The sequence below is a fragment of the Lemur catta genome, chromosome 1 (genome assembly GCF_020740605.2).
Source record: "Lemur catta isolate mLemCat1 chromosome 1, mLemCat1.pri, whole genome shotgun sequence".
NCBI lineage: Eukaryota > Metazoa > Chordata > Mammalia > Primates > Lemuridae > Lemur > Lemur catta.
In genome coordinates, this window is record NC_059128.1 from 169,602,293 (window position 1) to 169,617,043 (window position 14,751).

Sequence of the window (14,751 nt, forward strand, 5' to 3'; positions counted from 1 at the left end):
TTAAGCCCACTGTTGAGACCTACTCAGAAAAAAAGATTCTTTTTAAAATATTATTGCTCAATGACAGTGTACCTAGTCACCCAAGAGCTCTGAGAGAGATGTACAAGGTTAATGTTTTCATGCCTGCTAACACAACATCCATTCTGCAGCCCAAGGATCAAGGAATAATTTCAACTTTTAAGTCTCATTTTTTAAGAAATAACATTTCGTAAGGCTACAGCTGCTGTAGATAGTGATTCCTCTGATGGATCTGGTGAAGTAAATTGAAACCCTTCTGGAAAGGAGTCACCATTCTAGATGCCATTAAGAAAAAGTGAAAGTATCAATGTTAACAGGAATTTGGAGGAAGTTGATTCCAACCCTCATAGATGATTTTGAAAGGGGTTCAAGACTTCAGTGGATGGAGTCACTGCAGATGTGGTGGAAATAACGAGAGAATTGGAATTAAAAGTGGAGTTTGAAGATGTGACTGAATTGCTGCAATCTCATGATCAAACTTAAACAGATGAGGAGTTGCTTCTTATGCATGAGTAAAGAAAATAATTTCTTTCTTTTCTTTTCTTTCTTTTTTTTTTTTGAGACAGAGTCTCGCTCTGTTGCCCGGGCTAGAGTGAGTGCCGTGGCGTCAGCCTAGCTCACAGCAACCTCAAACTCCTGGGCTTAAGCGATCCTACTGCCTCAGCCTCCCGAGTAGCTGGGACTACAGGCATGCGCCACCATGCCCGGCTAATTTTTTCTATATATATTTTTAGTTGGCCAGATAATTTCTTTCTATTTTTAGTAGAGACGGGGTCTCGCTCTTGCTGAGGCTGGTCTCGAACTCCTGACCTTGAGCAATCCACCTGCCTCGGCCTCCCAGAGTGCTAGGATTACAGGCGTGAGCCACCGCGCCCGGCCAAGAAAATAATTTCTTAAGATGGAGTCTGCTCCAGTATAGATGCTGTGAACATTGTTGAAATGACAACAAATGATTTAGAATATCACATAAACTTAGTTGATAAAACAGCGGTGGCGTTTGAGAGGATTGCCTCCAATTTTGAAAGAGTTCTAATGTGGTAAAGTGATATCAAATAGCATTGTGTGCTACAGAGAAGTCTTTCATGAAAGGAAGAGTCTATCAATACAGCAGATTTCACCGGTGTCTTATTTTTAGAAATTGCTGCAGCTGCCGCAACCTTTAGCAGTTCCCACCCTGATTAGTCAGCAGCCATCAACATTGAGGCAAGACACTCCTCCAGTGAAAAGATTATGACTCTGAAGGCCCAAATGATCATTAGCATCCTTTAGCAATAGAGTATTTTTTAAATTAAGGTATGTACTTTTTTTTTTTTTTTACATAATGCTATTGCACACTTAATAGATGCAAGTATAGCTGGGCACAGTGGCTCACGCCTGTAGTCCCAGCTACTGGAGAGGCTGAGGAGGGAGGATCACTTGAGGCCAGGAGTTAGAGACCAGCCTAAGCAACATTAATGAGACCATGTCTCTAAAAAATTTTTCTAAAAAAGTTAGCCAGGCATGGTGGCTCACACCTATAGTCCCAGTTACTAGGAAAGATGAGATGGGAGGATCATTTGAGGCCGGGAGTTTGAGACCAGCCTGGGTGATATAGTAAGATCCTATCTCTTTAAACAAAAGACGACAGTATAGTGTAAATATAAAGTTATATACGCACTGGGAAAAAAATCTGTGACTCACTTTATTATGATATTTTCTTTATTGTGGTGGTCTGGCATTGAACCTGCAATGTCTCCAAGGTATGCCTGCACCTTTTCATTTTATTGACCACCTCTGCTATATCTTTTCATTAAATTCTTTTATTTGTATTATTTCATTTTTTTAACTTAAAAAAAATTCTTCTGCTTTTACTTAACTGCTTTAGATGCTCAGTTCATTAATTTATTTTTACATCTTTTTATTTTCTAACGTAACTGCTTAAAACTAGAAATGTCCCTCTATATCCTCCCACAAGGTTAGGTGTATAGTTTTTTAATTATCATTTACTTCTAAGTAATTTTCAGAATTCTATACAATTTCTTCTTAGACTCATGAGTTTTTAAGTAGTTTCCAAACATACACAGTTTTTAAAAAGCTGTGTTTTTGTTATAGCTATCAGAGAATATGGTGTAGGATACCAGTTACATAAAAGTTGTTGAGACATTCTTTATGGCCTAGCATTTGATCAGTTTTTGTACATGTTCCATTTGTATTCTTCTGTTTGGAAGCAATACTCTGTATATTTCTATTAAATCAATATTACTGATTGTGTTATCAGTTCTTCTCTAGCCTTAATAATGTTTTTGTCTCTTTGATTATTTTATTCCTGAGATAAATATATTAAAAATTGTTCTTTGTGGTAATGGATTTGTCAATTTCTCCTTGTGTTTCCACCAATCTATTTATTTTGGAGCTATGTTAGTAAGTACATATAAGTTTAGATCTTACATATATTGAGTAGAACCTTTGTCATCATGTAGTGAACTTTGTTACTAATAATGGTTTTTGCCTTAAAATTATTTTGTGATATTAATATAGGTACACCTGTTTCTTTAAATTAGTATTTGCCTCATGTATTTTCCCATATTTTTTACTTTTCAATCCTTCAGTGTCCTTAGATTTTTTAGGTTTGTGTGTCTCTTTTGAAAAGCATATAGAATGCTACTATTTCAACCTTATATAAAAATATTTTCTGTGTGTTTACAGTGCTGAAGCTGCTGAAAGATGGCAGAAGAAGTGGTGGTAGTAGCCAAATTTGATTATGTGGCCCAACAAGAACAAGAGCTGGACATTAAGAAGAATGAAAGATTATGGCTTCTGGATGATTCTAAGTCCTGGTGGCGAGTTCGAAATTCCATGAATAAAACAGGATTCGTGCCTTCTAACTATGTGGAAAGGAAAAACAGCGCTCGGAAAGCATCTATTGTAAAAAACCTAAAGGATACCTTAGGTAAGATGTTTTTGTATTAAAAGAATAACTTTCTTTTAAATGGATTTTGGAGCTTAGTTCTTTATGTAGCACTCCGGTGGCAGTGTGCAGAATTCACTTGAAAGGGCCAAGACTGGAATTTCAGCTGGGCAGGATAGGTTTGACTCATAGCAGGTGTTCAAGCCAGGAGACCAAGGAAGGGTCATAAATAAGTGTTAGCAAGCAGTTTCTGTAAGTCTAGGCCTAAGTTCAAAGGTCAAGCCAGAATGGTGCTAATGAGCCGAACTAATTCTGACTTTCTGGCAGGCGCTCTTTGAACCATGACTGCTGGTTGGAGTTTAGACTTACAGGCAGAATTGCCTCCTAGGCATCAAGCAACTTACTTTACATGGCTTATTGCCGAATTTTAACATGTAATGGTTTATATTTTGAACTTCAGTTTAAAAACCAAACCATCGTTTTATTCTTCTATTTGATAAGAGTTTTAAACTATGGATCATTACTGTATGTTTGTGTCTACAGAGCTGATCTCTTTCCCGTTTTGTTTCTCTTTTTTCCCCTCCTGTTTTCCTTTAACTGTAAAGTTTTATTTTTTTAAATTTTTACTGGCCTTCCATTAGGGGCTGAGATAGCTTCACAATGGGTTTGGCTAAGCCAATAGGGAGGAAATATGCATGGGTGAGAACTGGCCTCTTCTTCTTCTTCTTCTTTTTGATTCTCCTTAGCTGACAGGAAGGAATTGGGAGGGATAGAATTTCATTTTTGGTATTTAAACAAGCCTACTGTTGCTTAATGGTTCTTTTTCTTTATGTAGAAAAAAGGTAAAATTTCTCCTTGCAAAGAATTTGGAAGCTATATAGCATGATTGACAAATATGAAATATTATTGACTCACTACTTTACATTAGTTTTTATTTCTTCTTTTCGTTTTTTTTTTTTTTTTTTTTTTTTTTTAGAGACAAGGTCTTGCTATGTTGTCTAGGCTGGACTTGAACTCCTGGCCTCAAGCAATCCTCCCAAGTAGCTGGGACTGTTAGATGTGTGGCACTGCACCTGGCATGGTTTTCATTTCTTATTCAATGTTATTGTTACTCTAGACTGAAATGATTTTTAATTATCAGCAATAGAAGACAAATATTTAATATTTTTAACCATTGTAAAACAGCAAAAACTAAAATATAGTACAATTCAAAGTAAGATATAAAGTAATGGAATATCAGTTTCTGAACTAAAAATATTTCCAGTGTTCTAAAGGTAATTTAACAGGTGTAGTCACAGTGATATTTTACTGCAGAGGTACCTTTTTTCAGATTTTAAGATTTTGCAAATAATACCATTATTTTAAGTTTTTATTTTATATTATTTTTGAGACAGGGTCTTGCTCTGTTGCCCAGGCTAGAGTACCATGGTACAATCATAACTCACTGCAAACGGCCAACTCCTGGGCTCAAGCTATCCTCCTGCCTCAGCCTCCCAAGTAGCTAGGACTACTTGGACATGCATATGCCACTATGCCTGGCAATTTTTTTTATTTTTTGTAGAAACGGGGTCTTGCTACATTGCTTAGGCTGGTCTTGAACTTCTGGCCTCAAGCAATCATCTCACCTTAGCCTCCCAAAGTGCTGGGATCGCAGGCATGAGCCACCATGCCTGGCCCTATTTTTAGTTTTTAAATGGAGGGTAAATCAGGATTTTCCTTGAAGAGCTGAAGAGACCAGAGCTAGAACCAGAAATACTTCTGGTTTTATAAATACTGGACATTTATTTAAAGCACGTTGATTAGAGGTATTGGGGAAAATTAAGGTAGTTTCTATTAAAGTATGCCTAATAGTGATGAATGCATGGAGCAGACTAGGAATACCTACATAGACTTTTTTTGTTCCTTTTTAAAAGGTTTCTGATATCCTGGGACTACATAAAATGTGGCAGTAATTAACAAATGATAGTTAAAATAATATCAGAGCAAAGAGGAAAAATATCTCAGTTTTAGATGTTGTTATATATAAATCTAAAACCTCAATTAAATATAATTTTTATTATTTGTTAATACTCCTGGGAAACTTTCCATACTGTTTTCTCATATTTGAGGCAATTTTATCAAAGTTTTATCTTTATTTAAATCTCAGGAAATCTCTGTTCACTTTATTACAATATTATAGTTATTGCTACCTGTATTCCAGGATGCTTGGAAAATTTTTTTAAGGTAATGATCTGTGGTTAGCCTGTATAATGATGTAAATCCACCATTTGCATCAGACAGCCTTTTCCCTTTTCTCAGAATTTTTGTACCTTTTTGGTAACTTAAATGTCCCATGGAATAAATGGATTTGTTTCACAGTGATTTTGCTGGTGGAGACATTGTTTGAAAGTTAAGAAGGAAAAGGAAAAAACGGGAAAGGATGAAAGTGTATATATTTTTAACTATTAAAAACTATATATGCCTTAAAGGCTTCTTTTCAAATAGGTCTGAATAATAAGGCCACATTTTTGGCCATCATGACTTACTCGTTTTATAGGTTCTGTTATAGTTTCGGGGGGAAAAACTAGTTTTAGAAAGGAAGAAGCCTCAGAAAAACTTTCTATTGCTTGGGTGTGGGCCAGGTCACATGGATTGGGTGTGGGAAGTTTCAGTGTTACAGAACATACCAGGAAGCTCCCTGAAAATTATCCTGAGCTGTGTTAGCAAACTGACGAAAGAGAGCACGGAATTTTTTTGAAAATGGATTGGTTAAACGTCTTTAAGGATTTTTTCAGTAAGTTAATCAGTTTATTAAGCCCATTGTTTTCTTATAGTTTTTGAATTAGACTTTTCACTTCTGTGAATTTAAAGGAAAATTATATGGAGAGAACTTGGTGGATTTATATATAGGCTGCCACATTATGTTGTTTATGTAATAGAAGCTAAATGATTAGTGATATGTCAAATAATAGTAGTTTTGATTTTGTAAGTAAAATAATTTTAAAATGTTTTAGTGTGAATGTTTAAGTAACAAATAGGGAAAAGGATATACATGGTTTGAGCTTGATGCAATTAGTTCTAATTCACTAACTTTCACTTAGAACAGATATTTGAAGTGAATTAAAATATAAACATATTAAAAACATTGGAAAATAGAGGATTAGATGAACAAATTCTTTCAACCTTGACCTTTGAATTAACATTATATTGTTTTATTTTTTACTTAGATTTTAGAGGAACAATGTAAAGATAACTTTAATAAAAGTACTAGTTTAAAAAAAGGATGTTTTGATTTAATCAATGCAAGATTGGTAGAAATTGCTGTTTTGATGAATGTGAGATTTGATATTTTGAAATGAGTTCTGAGAGTTGCCATATACAAAGGAAATAGTTAATTTTTGGAGCTGTTTTTGAGTTCAGGTCATGAAATAATATTAATACTAATTTACAAGAGCCTAATCTGTGTGTCTGCCGGTGGCCTTTTTACAATCTTATCATAGTCAACTTGATTTGATCTCCTTGAACATTTGCTTGGTGTTTGTAGAAAACTGGACAGAGGAATTATTGTAAAAGTCTCATGCACAACGAGCCTAAGGAAACAAAGAGATTCCAGGGAAAAGGGCAAAACAGAAAAGGAGTAAGCACTTTGTTGAAAAAGAATGTTGTAATTGTAATGTGAAGACTCATTTGTTTCTTTGGTGAGCCTTGGTGGCTTAGTGAATCCCTCTGGACTATGTCTTTTAACTTCCGTTTACTTTTTGTGGCATTATTAAAATTTCAGATCTTTGCATTTTCATTTTTTTGGGTTAGTTTTCCTTTTTGCAGTGGTCCCTAACGTTTTTGGCTACAGGGACTGGTTTCATGGAATACAGTCATTCCACAGACCAGGGCAGGGTGGTAGAGCTCAGGTGGTGACACAGCCCCGGTGGTTGGGGACTACAGTTTTAAAGAACTTACTAATTTATTCATTCATTTGTTTATCAGTATATTTTCATTGAGAGCCTATTGCAAGCCAGGCAAAAATCATAGAGTGAAAAACTAATACTACTTACAGCAGATCCTACATTCTGGTGGGAAGGTAGGTGATAGTTGTTATTTAATAATAATAATAATGCAGTGGATTTCATGTCTAGGTTTGGTCATAAGTGAGGTTGACCATAAATCAACCAGAAATGGTATAAAAAGTGTAAAAAGAATATGTTATATCATTGATAGAGTAATTTAATATATATCATCATATATTTCATCAATATAATGATAAAATTACCATTCTCTCTACTGAGTCTTAGGAATTTGATAGTAAATCTTAAATGCATTTGTAGACCAAGGTCAGGATTTGAACTTTGTAACAAAGATATTCCTTTCCTCAATCCCTGTAGCACCCTAACATTTTTATTTATTTTGCTAGGCAACTTGTCAGAGTAGAGACACTCCCTGAATGGACTTAAAAAGTAGAGGAAACAGGATATGTGCTGCTTGTGTGGTAGCCAGAATACCCTTGAAAACAAAAATTACACAGTGTTTTAGATAAATCAGAAGATAATAAAAAATAATTTATTTCATGTAGATGAGATGAACAGATGAAAATACAAAAATTTTAATAAAAGCCTGTGATGGAAAGAATACCATATATTTATATTTAGACTTCCTTAGTTCTGCTCCCAGATATACCACTTACTTGCCATGTGGCCTATGATAAATAACTAAACTTTCCTGATTTCCTGTTCCTTATTTGTAAAGGAGCGAGTTGGGCAAGACTTGATGATTCTGGAAAGTCCCTTCTAACTCTCTAAGTCTTAAAATCTTGGTAAACAACTAAGCAGTCTTGGGTGTGTCATAGGAATGAAGAAATCAATGAAGGAGAAATTGGTTTTGATGAAGTAGGAACATAAGAACAGAATTATAGTTCACTAAGGAGTTAGAAGAAGCAGTAGTACTTTCTTTGACCCCATTCTCTTGGACATTTACTCAGTGATTTAGATGAAGGAAAAATGATGTACGTAAAGTAAGGAAGACCTCATGCTGGAAGCAATAACTAATAAATATATATTGGGTTTGAAATACATTTGGAAACTAAAAATCAAGATAGAAATAAACCAGATGAATGGGAACAGACAATAATGTAAAGTCCTGCATAAAGTTTTTAAAAGAAATTGAAAAGATCAGTGATAACCTAGCCTGGTAGCAGTTTACATAAGTTAGAAGACTCAGTAAGAACTGTTGTGGTAATGTAGGTACTAAAGTCTCAACACAGCCCGTGATGGCACTGATTCAAGTCTGTGAGGTATTCTGGTGAAATGATGCAATAACTCCCTTGTGTGTGTGTGTTGGCCAAATAAAACACGATGTAGCTTATCCTCTTTGGATATTTTTTAAACAATGGTATTGAGAAACTTGGATGCTTCCAAACACTGGCATCTGGAATATCAAGGATGTGGAAACCAGATTACAGAAGGAATAGTTATGGGTACAGAGATTTGCCTCAGGAAGAGGACAGCTATGACACAAGGAAGGAATGTTCACAATGCTTAACTAGGTTCTTAAAAAGTCTTGTATTTATAATGCATTGTTCTAATTAAGAAACAGTTCTATAGGAACAGGGAAGTAAGAACAGTGGGTAGTAATGAGATGATCTGAAGCTATACTAACTCTTTAAACACACCACACACGCACGCGCACACACGTGCGTGCTCGTGTAATGATAAAAGAAATTGACTGCCTCAGAATTGTGCACCCGCTCAGTGATTAAATCTGAGTATTTCCTTCCCAACTACAGCCAAGTCTAGCAATATAATGCAATAAAAAGGTTTAAGTAATTTTGAAACTTTAATACTAGACACACTAGGAGGTAGGAAAGTAATAACTACCATTGATTAAGTGCCTGCTATGTGCTGGGTACTATGTACTGTGCTAAGTGCTTTACATACACAGTTTTTAAAATTCTTTACAAAAAATTTTATGATGTAGGTAATTACTACACACCACCATTTCACAACCAAGGAAACTGGAGTTTAAAGGAAATTAAATAACTTGACTAAGATTACACAACCAGTAGCAGGACTAAAATTAAAACCTGTATCTCTTTTGTTAAAGTTTTCATAGTGAATCATTTATGAATAAAGAGTAGAGAAAGAATTAGGTAAGCAATGGATTAGAACAATTTGATGCAAAAAGTACTAATTGAGGTTAGGAGGATTGTGGTAAACTAACTGTGTGAGATGGGGAAGTGCTATGGTCTGAATGCTTGTGCCCCCCAAAATTCATAGCTTGAAACCTAGTCACCAATATGATGACATTAAGAGGTGAGACCTTTGGGAGGTGACTAGGCCATGAGAGCAGAGTCCTCATGAATGGGATTGGTGCCCTTATGTAAGAAGCCCAAGGGAACTTGTTTGCCCCTTCCACCGTGTGAGGACTTAGCCAAGAAGGTGCCATCTATGAGAAATGGGCCCTTACCAGACAGAATCTGCTGACGCCTTGAACTTGGACTTCTCAGTGACCAGAACTGTGAGAAATAAATTTCTCTCGTTTATAAGTTACCCAGTTTATGGTATTTTTGTTATAGTATCCTGAATAGACTAAGGAAGAATTTAGAAAAGCTAAAACATTGATCAGAGAGAAATTTATGAAAGAATATAATTGTTGCTGATTATAACATAATTGAGAAACCCAAAAGTATTATTACTTTATGTTTGTATAACTTTGTAAAGTACTTTTCATCTATTCTCATTGATGATAGTAGATTAAAAGGACCATTTTCTAGCAATAGAAACAAAGGACAATAAACAGGCCCTTCGCGAAGAGTTGTATTCAGGGGAGAATAGTAAACCTACCGATTATGCATACATTTGTTCAGTCATTCACATGATAAACATTAATGGAATATTTAATATGGGCCTGGCACTGGGGATAGAGATGTGATTAAAAACCTGGTGCTTGATCTCAAGAAAGATTTTGGTAAACAGGGTTAGGTATTATAGTAAAGATATTTATGAAGAGTAGTAATGGCACAAAGGAGGAATGTATCAACTCTGTTTTAAGGAGAGAAAGGGAAATCTTCAGTGAGCAAATACAGGCCTAAGTCTTGGAGGATGAGGATAAGAAGTGTTTTAGGCAGAAAAATATCATGTGCAAGGCTCAGCCTTGAAAGAACACCGGTTTTTGGTAACTCTGAGGAGCTTGATATGGCTGTAGCATTAGTTTTAGCATCAGTATGTTAAGGGAGAACATGTATGGGGTTGAAGACATGCTAACAAGAGAGATCACAGAGGATTTTCTGTTACATAGAAAATATATTTTAAGCTATTCTATATGTTCTTTTCCTGAAATAGTTCTGGCCTCTAAGATTAAAATACGTTATTCTTGGTGTTTTCTCACTTGGGACTTTAATTATTGGGTCTGTTTCAAAATTCTTCATTTTTTTTCTGACAATGTATAATTAGTTTTAGACATTATCTTTTTCAGGATTTTTTAAAAAATCATTTTGAAATTAATCTTTATTTTCAGGCTTAAATTTTTTTGTATTTGCTTATATCATTCAATTTTACTCAATTTAACAAATATTTATTGAGAATCTGCTGTGTGCACAGTTCTGGATGGCGTAGGAAATTCAAAAGATCAATGAGACTTAGAATGTTCTTCTTTGGAGCTTTTGCTGTAGTAGATAAGCTTAAGAGACAAACACAGGAAGAATTATAATACAGGTACCTCAGAAGTACAAGGTGCTTGGGTGTTTAAGAAGGAGAACTTATACATTATTGGGGGTAGGAGTTGGAAATGAAGGATATTGAGAAACCTGAGGCAGGAAGTTTAATAAAATAAAGTTATTGCTTAAAATGGTACTTCTTAAATGTGTAGATTTTTGAGTGGAAGGAGTTTTACTAAGGTTTTGGGAAGAAACTAGCAAACAAGATAAACTAAGTCATAAAAGTGGAAACTTTATTCCAGAGATTTTGACTGGCCCATTTTTATTAAAATTTAGAGTAGTTTTGATTTGGGGCCTTATGCTAGGATGCTTTTATTTAGCACTTATTATACATACTATGCTGTTACTTTATTTTATTCAATTCTCAAAAACAATCTTATGAGATAAATGCTATTTTCTCCATTTGTAAGCTCAGAAAAGTAAGAGTTTGTTCAAAATGCCATAGTTAGTAAGTGGTAGAGCTGGGATTGGAACCCAAAGTCTGATTCAAGCTCTATGCTTTTCTTCAGTAGTCTATACCATAAACCTATAAAGGAAGGCTGTGGACATTCTAGAGAGGACAGTAGATTCTAGGCAGAGTATTTCTCTTAATTTGATAGACAATGTAGAGGCAGTATTGGCTTTTGAGCAGGGATGTCATGTGATTACAGCTGTATTTATAGAAAGATTAGACTGGTTGATATGGATGATGGATTAAATGAGGGAGAGATTAGATAGTAAGGAAACTAGAGGGCAGTAAAGGCTCAGGTACAACATAATAGGCCTGAACTAGAGCAACCATAGTGGGAATGGAAAGTGTGGGCAATAAGGAGATAAAAGATGATTCCGAGGACTTAAGACTCTTCAAAAAATTTTTTTTGAGGTAAAATTCATATAACGTAGAATTAACCATTTGAAAGTACATAATACAGTGATTCTGAGTATATTAACAGTGTTGTACAACCATCACTTCTAATTCCAAAATGTTTTCATCACCATAAAAGGAAACCCATTAAATAGTCACTCCCCATTCCTCACTCCCTTCAGCCCCTGGCAATCACTAATCTGCTTTCTGTCTCTATGGATTTACCAATTTTGGATAGTTCATATAAGTGGAATTATCAATATGTGGCCTTTTGTGTCTGGCTTATTTCATTTAGCATAATATTTCTCAGTTTATCCATGTTGTAGCATGTATCAGTACTTCTTCCCTTTTATGGCTGAATACTATTCCATTATATTAGGTTATTAAGTATGAAATGCCCAATTTCCTTAAGTACTAAGTTTGACATTTTATATCTCTGACGTTTCACTTTGACACTTCTTGTTTTATGTTTATTGTGAAGGTAAATCCTCAGTCTTTCAGATGCACATTTTGGCTTGTTATTGTCTTTCATATTTTTTTAAGAGCAATTTTTGTGAAACCATGGACAAGTCAACAGTTTGTGTTATTTTTGAATATGAGTTCTGTTGTGGAACCAGTGCAGCGCAGACAGCTTGAAATATCGACAAAGTGTTTTAGAAGGATGTGGCTAATGAACGCATAGGATATCCATGGTTTGAGTTCTGTTCTGGTGATTTTAATATTGAAAATGAGCCACATGGGCGACCTGAGACTAAGGTGGATAATGATGAGCTGAAAGCTGTAGTGGAAGCAAATCCATCTAAACATATGCATGAAATTAGCAGCAAGGTTTGACGTTACTATTCCAAGAATATTGGCCCATTGGAAACAAATCAGCAAGGTAAAGAAGCTGGATGGATGGGTTCTGCATGAGTTAAACGAGTATCAGTAGAGAAATTGTCTCAAAGCTTGCCCTTTTTTGCTGTCAAGACATAAAGGCAAACCATTTCTACACCATATTGTTGTGTGTGATGAAAAATGGATTCTTTTTAATAATCGCAAGCATTCAGCACAATGGTTGGATAAAGATGAAGTGCCAAAACAGTCGAAAACCAAATATTCATACAAAAAAGCTAATGGTGTCTGTTTGGTGGTCCTGCAATGGTATTATCCACTACAGCTTCATGAAAACCTGCTCAATCGATTACAGTGACGTCTACTGCAACCAGTTGGACGAAATGAGAAGGATGCTTGTGATTAAGCAGCCAAGATTGGTCAACAGAGACAGGCCAATCTTCTTTCAAGACGACACTTGACCATGTGTCACACAAACAATGCTGCTCAAACTACAGAGGCCGGACTTGGAATGTCTCTGTCATCCACCGTATTCACCAGACCTTGCTCCAACTGACTGCCACTTCTTCCAGGCTTTGGACCGACCACTTCTTACAAGGAAAAATATTCAATTCTCCACAAGCTGTGGGAAATGCCTTTTGTGATTTCATCACCACTCACTCTCCAGCCTTCTGTACTGCTGGCATAAACAAGCTACCATGAAGATGGCAAAACTGTGTCGATAGTTTAGGCACATACTTTGATTAATTGTACTGCTTCTTGTTTGAGATATAGTAAACTACACTTTGGATTGGAAATTGGACATTTCATATTTAATGACCTAATATTTATATACCACATTTTGTTTACCATTCGTCTGTTGATGGATGGACGTTCAGGTTGTTTTCACAGTTCAGTTGTTATGAATAGTGTTGCTATGAACATTCACATATAAATATTTGTTTGAATATCTATTTTCAGTTCTTGTGGGTGTATGCCAACTCTTAGTGGAGTTGCTATATCATATAGTAATTCTGTTTTACCTTTTAAGGAACTGTCAAACTGTTTTCTACAGTGGTTGCAGTACTTTACATTCCAGCCAGCATTGTAAGAGGGTTCCAATTTCTCCACATTGTGCCAACACTTACATTTTCCCTTTTTTAAAAGATATTTTTTTGTTTATAGCCATCCTAGTGGGTGTAAGATAGTATCTCATTGTGGTTTTGATTTGCATTTCTCTAATGACTAATGATGTTGAACATCTTCTCGTGTGCCTATAAGCCATTTGTATATCTTTGTTGGAAAAATGGTTTTTATTCAAGTCTTTTGTTCACTTTTGAATTTTGTTTTCTAAGAGTTGTTTATATGTTCTTGACACTAGACCTTTATCTGAATTGTGATTTATAAATGTTCTGTTCTAACTCTATAGATTATCTTTTTGCTTTCTTGATAGTGTCCTGTGCACAAATGTTTTTTAGTTTTAATGAAGTACAGTTGATTTTTTTTTTTTTTGGTTGCTTGTACTTTTGTTGTCAATATCTATCTGAGAATCCATTGCCAAATCCAAGGTCATGGATGTTTACTCCTGTCTTTTCTTCTGAGACATTCATCCATTTTAAGTTAATTATTATATATGACCTGAATAAGAGTCCAACTTCATTCTTTTGTGTGTGGATATCCATTTATCCCAGTACGATTTGTTGAAGAGAGTGTTCTTTCCTCCCATTGAATGGTCTTGGCATCCTTGATGAAAATCAATTGACTATAGAGGTATCGGTTTATTTTAAGACTCTGAATTCTGTTTCATTGGTCTGTGTATCTGTCTATATGCCAGTACTACACTGTTGGTTACTGTAGTAAGTTTTGAAATCAGAAAGGATGAGTCCTCCCACTTGGTTTTCCTTTTTCAGGATTGTTTTGGCTACTTGGGGTCCCTTGCAGTTCTGTATGAATTTTAGAATCAGCTGCTGAACTTTGATAAGGATTGCATTGAATCTGTGGACTGCTTTGGATAATATTGCCATCTAACACAGAATGTCCTTCCATTTATTTAGGACTTTAATTTTTTCAGCAATGTTTTATAGTTTAGTATACAAGTCTTATACTTCCTTTGTTAAATTTATTCCTATGTATTTTGTTCTTTTTAATGCTATTATAAATGGAATTGTTTTCTTAATTTCCTCTTTGAATTGTTCATTGCTAGTATATAGTAATGCAGTTGATCTTATATCTTGCAACTTTGCTAAAATTTATTCTAACAGTTTTGTTTGTGTGTATGTATGATGTGTGGATTCTTTAGGATTTTCTGTTTGTAAGTCCATGTCATCTGTGAATAAAGATCATTTTACTTCTTCTTTTCCAGTTAGAATACTTTTTTTTTCTTTTTGCTCAGCGCTTCCAGTACAGTGTTAAATATAAGTGGTGGAAGAGGGTGGGCAACCTTGCTTTGTCTTTCCCCATTAATTGTGATGTTAGCTGTGGGTTTTTCACAAATGTTCTTTATGT

The 14,751-nt window shown here is 35.1% G+C and overlaps 1 protein-coding gene across 3 annotated transcripts in view; it reads left to right on the forward strand.

Moving 5' to 3' along the window:
• Positions 1 to 14,751, forward strand: part of NCK1 (NCK adaptor protein 1) — an 87,229-nt gene that overhangs the window by 59,510 nt on the left and 12,968 nt on the right. For 2 of the 3 annotated variants that reach the window (XM_045539124.1, XM_045539125.1), the window contains exon 2: positions 2,704 to 2,947. In XM_045539124.1, coding sequence (XP_045395080.1) covers positions 2,722 to 2,947 — 226 coding nt within the window. In that variant the 5' untranslated portion in view covers positions 2,704 to 2,721. Of the gene's footprint in view, positions 1 to 2,703; positions 2,948 to 5,477; positions 5,679 to 14,751 lie in introns of those variants that run through there. The other variant, XM_045539131.1, reaches the window with a different exon arrangement.